This window comes from Engraulis encrasicolus, chromosome 1 (assembly GCF_034702125.1).
Source record: "Engraulis encrasicolus isolate BLACKSEA-1 chromosome 1, IST_EnEncr_1.0, whole genome shotgun sequence".
NCBI lineage: Eukaryota > Metazoa > Chordata > Actinopteri > Clupeiformes > Engraulidae > Engraulis > Engraulis encrasicolus.
Window position 1 is genome coordinate 53738046 of NC_085857.1, and position 7500 is coordinate 53745545.

The 7500-nt window shown below is 47.4% G+C and overlaps 1 protein-coding gene across 1 annotated transcript in view; it reads right to left on the minus strand.

Moving 5' to 3' along the window:
• rrbp1b (ribosome binding protein 1b) overlaps positions 1–7500 on the minus strand; it is a 35836-nt gene that overhangs the window by 23947 nt on the left and 4389 nt on the right. The window contains exons 2-7 of the mRNA XM_063210627.1: positions 4051–4249; positions 3720–3797; positions 3238–3315; positions 1582–1902; positions 653–914; positions 207–346 (exon numbers count right to left, since the gene is read on the minus strand). Of these exons, the coding sequence (XP_063066697.1) occupies positions 207–346; positions 653–914; positions 1582–1902; positions 3238–3315; positions 3720–3797; positions 4051–4152 (981 nt within the window). The 5' untranslated portion in view covers positions 4153–4249. The remainder of the gene's footprint in view (positions 1–206; positions 347–652; positions 915–1581; positions 1903–3237; positions 3316–3719; positions 3798–4050; positions 4250–7500) is intronic.

Consider the following 7500-nt stretch of genomic DNA (forward strand, 5'->3'; position numbering starts at 1 on the left):
TCCCTTGAAATGTAATGTAATGCAATGTAATGTAATGTAATGCAATGTAATGTAATGCAATGTAATGTGCGTCTTCGTACCAGCTATCAGCTCTCCTGTCCCTTGAAATGTAATCTAATGTGCGTCTTCGTACCAGCTACCAGCTCTCCTGTCCCTTGAAATGTAATGTAATGTAATGTAATGTAATGCAATGTGCGTCTTCGTACCAGTTGCCAGCTCTCCTGTCCCTTGTCCGCGGGGGCCTCGATGACGAGCTCCTCTGAAGCCACCTCAGCCTGCACCACAGGGGCCACCACCGCTGCAACAGGGGCCACTTCTACTGCAACAGGGGCCACTTCAGCCACCGCTGTCACAGGAGAAGAAGACACAATCAATCACCGGGATGAAGCAGATGCAAGTACAGGTGTGTGTATGTCTGTGTGTGTATCTGTGTGTGTTTGTGTACACTGGAATAGGAGTCCTTAGGGGCAGATGTGTGTGCGTGCGTGCGTGTGTGTGCGTGTGCACGCGCGCGTGTGTGCGCGTGTGCGCGCACAGGGGTCACTTCCACAGCAGACGCCACCCCTGTCACGGGGCAAAAGCAGATGATAAACGTGTGTTTGTGTGTGTGTGTGTGTGTGTGTGTGTGCACGCGCACGTGCATATGTCTGACCTTGCTCAGCTGCCGCTGCTGCTGCTGCTGCCGCCGCTGCTGCTGCTGCTGCTGCTGCTGCTGCCGCTGCACTTTTGTTCTTGCGGCCTCCTCTCCTCCTGCCACCGGACGGTGCGGGCGCGGGCGCTGGGGCCTCGACCTTGGGGGCCTCCTCAGCCATGACAGGGGCCACAGTGGCGACAGGGGTAGCGGCGGCAACGGATTCTACGGCAACCTCCACCACAACAGGTGCGACCACGGCAACGGGCTCTTGCGGCTCCACCTTCAAATCAACATCAACACATTTATATTTTCAACAAAAAAAATCAATTACTTTTATTTTATTTTATTCATAACAATAGCAGGAGACCCAAGTGCTGTACAAGCAGGTCACAAAAGAACAAATGATCAATACGATGAAAAACAACAACAATAATGGAAATCAATAAAATATAAGTTCAGTAATACTTTAATGTATTAATAATAATAACCATAGGAATAATACTCATATCAATAATACTTAAATCAATAAGGAACAGAATGAGAGTATCAATAACAATAACCCTAAAAATATATTTAAAAGATCATAAAAAATAACTAGAAATGCATTCAGAGAGTGAAGACCTCAGCCAAGGAAGCCGTTTGATAGAACATTTGACTATGTTACACCCTAATGTTTTTTTCAAGTCTTTGTGCCTTGTTTTGAGTTAGAAGCTGGAATGTGAAAATTCGCCCCATCCCGCAATGATGAAGAATCTTTTTTTTTTTAAATACTGGATACGGACTGTGATTCGGATCACCACTTAAATTGTTGTTCCTTTTGTCAAATTTCCAACATCTCCACAGAATTTCATCCAAATCCTTTCATAACTTTTTGAGTTATCCTGCTGACAAACACAGAGAGCGGTAAAAATAAAAATAAAAAACTGGAAAGATAAAGTGTGCCGTACCTTGGCCACCTTCTTCTTCTTGCGGCCGGAGGAGGTGGGGGAGGGCACAGCCACGGCGGGAGCAGCTGGTTGGACGACGGCAGGCTCGGGGGCGGGCTCAGGCTCGGGCTCAGGTTCCGGTTCGGGGGCGGCCTCAGGTTCCTCAGGTGCTGATTCTTCTGCTTCAGGCTCCTCATCAATGGTCTCCTCGGCAACCTCGGGTTCCGGAACAGGAGTGGGCGTTTCTTCAATCTCGGGTTCCTCCTCCGCCACATCCTCGACCACCTCCTCTGCCACCACCTCCTCCTCTTCCTCTTCCTCCTCAATCACCTCCTCCTTCACCTGGACGAGACAATAGGCGTGATCACAAAGACAGGGCATGCTCAAGCCGTCATAAACAATGAAATAGCATGAGCTGTAGTGTAGGCACAACACGCAGCTAATAACATGACGTGCAAGCAAACAAATACAAACTGTGTTGGAGCGCAAACCGCGGCAATAACTGATAGAAGCTCAGCTACTTCTCTCACATCTACAACAACTGATCTGATAACCTCCACTGATAAGTATGAACATTTAAACCATACGAGTTCATAATTGTCCTGACACCAATGGGCAAACGAAGGCTCTTCCTTCTGTCCCAGCAGCGAGGCAAAAAAGTGTGCAAGCGTGCCCCTCTTTCTCTCAAAAGAACCTGATGAGAGCTTCAATTTTCAATTTTCAAACTTTTGAGTTTATTCATCGTCAAAGTTAAGCACCTAGTGTCAGAGGCGATTCTAGGTTAAGTCGGGGCCCCAAGCGAAAATTCAAAAGAATGGATATTCACAACATATCACCTGTACTGTAGTTTAAAGTCTTAGCTGTTATTCACCATCTATAGCCTTGGGGGCCCCAAGCGGCTGCCTGCCTAGCCTGGAGGTTGCGCCGGCACGTGTCTATTAGAAGGTGTTGAGCAGACTTCTTTTTCATCGAAAAAAGCACTCATATAGCCTACAGGTGCATTCTCCCCCTTTCATTGCTGATAGTCCGTTAATGGCATTTCAATGATGATACGCTTAACAAGAGACGCAACAAATCATTTTACAACGTGGTTCACAAGTGGCAGGATATCGTTGTAGCGCAGACTGGTAGCGAAATTCCCATCACATGAATGAAATGTCGACCTCTTTACAACTAATGAACATTTAAAATAATATCAGTTTATATATTTTATATTTCAATGTAGCAAACTGCGATGCATTTTCCCTCTCCCTTCTGTGCCAGGGAGGCGTAGGCACAAATAAGCTAAGCTGTAGGTGCACACTCCCTTTCTCTGTCAACAGTCCGTTAATGATATTTATGTGATTAGAATATATTAAGTATTTTGTAAGTTAAGTGACTGTTAAGAGGGGGGAGGGGCGGCAGGGCAGCGTTTCCTCGGATTCCATGCATTTATACAGCGCTAGACCAGATCTGTGCTGGAGTGAATACATGGGCTCTGGCGTCTTCAAATCATTCCCCACCTGATTTTCAGTATTTTAATATAAATGAACAGTCCATTCACGATAGATATGATATAGACACAAATTAATGTCAAGTCACTCTAAAAAACCTGCTCACTAATATGATTTGGCAAAACCAAACAGGCAAACAAAGAAAGACAAACAAACAAAACAAAACAAAACAAAACAAACTAACCTCCTCCACCACCACAGGGGGCTCCACTGGCTTCCCGTTGGCCTCCTTACGCTTGGAACGGTTCTTCTTCTTCTTGCCCTGGTTATGGAATGATGGCAAGACAAGGCAAATAGTATCTATACGTCATCATCATCATCATCTTGCCCTGGGGAGTATTCTAAGAATATGGTTAAGAGAGAAACTCTACAGTAAAAAAAATCTACAGTAAGTGGTAAACCTGCTAATACATATATCTGCAGGCAAGACAAGGGTAAGTCGCGTTGGATAAGCGTCTGCGAAATGGCATGCAACATTTTACATTTACAAATTGTATTGATCATTCTTATTACTATGCCCTGGCTGGGGGAAGGGGAGTGTAGGACCAGGCAGGGCAGGTTGTGATCCCATATGGCGCATTACATACAACAAGGTAGCACACGGACGCAAGCACAAATGCACACACGCGCACCTCTTTGTCATTATATTGTCAAAATGATCATTACCGTGTGTGAGCCAGCTGCGGCCCTCATGGGGCCCAGGCTGCGTCTCTGCTGTGCCAGGGCTTCCTCATACGAGGTCTCCTTCATGGATGAATGGGGGAGGAAAGGACACATATTAGTTGGGGGATATACATATGACCTATAGAAATGGCTAAGTAAACAATCATAAAATTCATAAATCAATATGAAGTCTCATTCATGGATGAATGGGAGAGGATAGAATGTAATACGTAGTTGACCAATATACAGATATCCTACCACGCACGCACGCACGCACGCACGCACGCACGCACACACGCAGGCACGCACTAAATAAGCAAGTAGTGGTACGTACCTTCATGGAGAGGGTGGAGACCAGTGCGATGCCCAGGGCGGACACCAGCATAAAGCCTCCGAACACCATGAAGCCGAGGGTCTGGGGGTCGTACACGTCCATGGCGGCTCGAATGTCTCGTCTCGGTGCGTCTGTCCGTCTGTGAGTGCGTGTCCGTTAGTCTGTCCGTCTGCAGCTGCCCACAGCTCTCGTCCCTAGCCTGGGGAACAAAAAACAAGGCAAGGGACACATTAGCAAAGATTGGGGAGGGGGGGGGGTTGTAGCCGTAGCCTAGTGATTAAGGAGATGGACTTTAAATCAGAGAGGGTTGCCGGTTCAAAGCCCACCCTTCCACTCCCCACTACACTGCATGGCTGAATTGCCCTTGAGCAAGGAACCCAACCCCACATTGCTCCAGGGACTGTAACCAATACCCTGTAAATAACTAAGTCGCTTTGGATGAAAGCGTCAGCTAAGTGTTATGTTATGCATTTTTCAATGTGGTAGATGAGATGAGTTGCAGGACGCGTCACCAATGGAACAAAGTGGAGTCAAGTCCGGTCCCCTAATTGTGTGACCTGACTTTCCATTGAACTCCATTCATTCTGCAAGTCTCCTAAAGGGGGCATGGCTGCCATAGGACTGGAGCTTAGAGTCTTGTGTCATATTTATCCCAGAAGAAACCACTAAAGAATCGTCTCCACCTCATCCATCATCTCTGACATTAGTTTTGTTGATCACGTCCATCTGTGTGCGTGTCTGCGTGCGTGTCTGCGTGCCTGTCTGCGTGCCTGTCTGCCTGCCTGTCTGTCTGTCTGTCTGCCTGTCTGCCTGCCTGTCTGTCTGTCTGCCTGTCTGTCTGTCTGCCTGTCTGTCTGTCTGTCTGTCTGTCTGTCTGTCTGTCTGTCTGCCTGCCTGCCTGCCTGCCTGTCTGCCTGCCTGTCTGTCTGTCTGTCTGTCTGTCTGTCTGTCTGTCTGTCTGTCTGTCTGTCTGCGCTCATATACCTCGCCTGAAAAATGAAAGCAAGGTAAGAGACATACTGTATTAGCCCATCCGGTCTTTTTTTTTGAGGCCGCGACCGGGACTCCAGCCTGAGCCCATTTCCCACTCTCCATTTAACCCAAGACGTCCAATAAAAGCAATAGACGTGTTTTTATTTCAGCTCGTCCATCTCACCACACCCCTCATCGCGATCCTCCAAAATACAAACAAGGAACGAGACACAGAAGTTCAAGTTATCCATCTGCCTGCATTTTTAGCAGACCAGAGACACAACAGTTCAGCCCGTCTGCACCCGTCTGTCTCACACCTCTCATCATCCCTAGCCTGCACACGCAGGCAGACAGGCTGGCAGGCCTACATGCACACTTGGGCAGAAAACAAAAAAAAACAATTGGGCAGAGGCACATTAGCTCAGCTGGTCTTTCCGCCCATTTGTGTGAATTTCAAGCCACAAGAGACATTTGACACGTACTCCCCCTCCAGACGTGCATGCACGCACACGTGTACGTTCAGCAACGCTCCACGATCACGTCTACAATGGAGTCCACTCAGCTTGGGAATCTAGTGGGTACAGCAAGTCAAGTGCACTGGAACATCGCAATGGAATTTCCTCCAAACCCAGAAGTGTGATGACCTCACTTCCTGCCTGATGACTGGCCCACTGGAATAATGAAATCACTTCCTGTCTGGGGCACAGAAGTACAACGTTAGACTAGGGGTGGCACCGCCCCTTTATTCATGGCAATACAGGCCATTATGTGCACTGTAGATAGACTTGAACAATATAAATGAATGGAGAAGGGTTGCATTGACTGAGGAGCACAGGTCTACCTAGGCTACCTACAGAAGATGGAGATTGCCCTTAGCATTTTCCAGAACTGTCGCACACTGCCATGCCACCTCTAGGCTACTCATTGGTCATATTTGCAGTAGGCAATTGATGGTTACTTGGCTATCCCATAAGGCTGCCAGAATTCGACAACTGTAAGGCCATTGGTCATTAGCGACATGCCCGGCGACCCATCAGTAAATGATAGCAGGACTCTAAATTAACACCAACCAAATGCTGGTGAAATTGATTTGGCTGGTAGAAAAGACCAACTTACTAGCCACGTTGACCCATTACTGAGTGTCTGTGAAGCTAATAAGATTAGCATCTACTACCCATTTTGGCCCGTGATGGGGGAGGGGCTTCATTTTGAGCCCTGAATGATGGTGCTGTAGTACAGCTCCAGGCCACTTTATTAGAATACCACTTTGTCTTAATCACTGCCATAATGCATTTAACATTGAAGTCAATGGCAAAGGCGTTGCATGGGAGTTATGGAAGCCCAGATATCCTATCAGCTGTTCTTGTTTGTTGATCTGGTGACCCACAGTGGGCAGTCATGGCTAAGCGGTTAGGGCATCAGACTTGCATCCCAGAGGTTGCCGGTATAACTCCCGACCCGCCAGGTTGGTGGGGGGAGTAATCAACCAGTGCTCTCCCCCATCCTCCTCCATGACTGAGGTACCCTGAGCATGGTACCGTCCCACCGCACTGCTCCCCATGGGGCGCCACTGAGGGCTGCCCCCTTGCACGGGTGAGGCATAAATGCAATTTCATTATCTGCAGTGTTCACTTGTGTGCTGTGGAGTGCTGTGTCACAATGACAATGGGAGTTGGAGTTTCCCAATGGGCTTTCTTTCACACTTCACTCTTCAATATACCCTGCAGATTTCCATGCCACGCTTTGGTGCTTTGGTGGTATGGACTTTCTAATGCACCAGAAATAAAACCCCATTGAAAAATTAAAAATAAACAAATGAATGATTGGAATAGTTCAAAATGTGGGCAATGAATCCATAACCCATGACAGGTTAACATCATTGATGGAATTATGGGAAAAAAAAACATTTTCTCATGATATTCTAATAGGGTGGCCTGGAGCTGCATGTCCAATGGCTGCTTACTAGTGCCTGGCTTTCTACATAAACTACTAGTCAGGGTGCCAAGTGCAGGTAAGTAGACAGTGTCTACCACAGGTTGCAGATGCAGCCCATGGAGGCCTTTCTAATATGCAGACTGCAGTCCTCCCTTGCTCCCTTGCATGCTTGTGGCCTCATGATGACATCCCTGATGACAGAAGTATATTTCAATATCTTACAAAAGCGCAAATCTAATGTCATTTTCTCATTTGAAAAACGGGATGGTGAATGAAAAATAGTCCCCCAAAAGTTGTTGTGGCACTGGCTAGGCTGACAGCGGGGAATCTTTATCGTGTTCTCCACAGAGGCAGGGTGGCAGCGAAACGCAAGGCCACCAGCACAGACCGAGGACGGCAGCAGAGATTCTTTAAGTATATAGAGATATGCCAATTTAATAGGTTGCTATGGGCACCTAACGTGACCAGGTTCCGGTCTGCCTAAAGTGGCGTGTCATAATACTCCTAGCATTGAATAGAACAGTCCTTAGGTCTGCCTAAAGG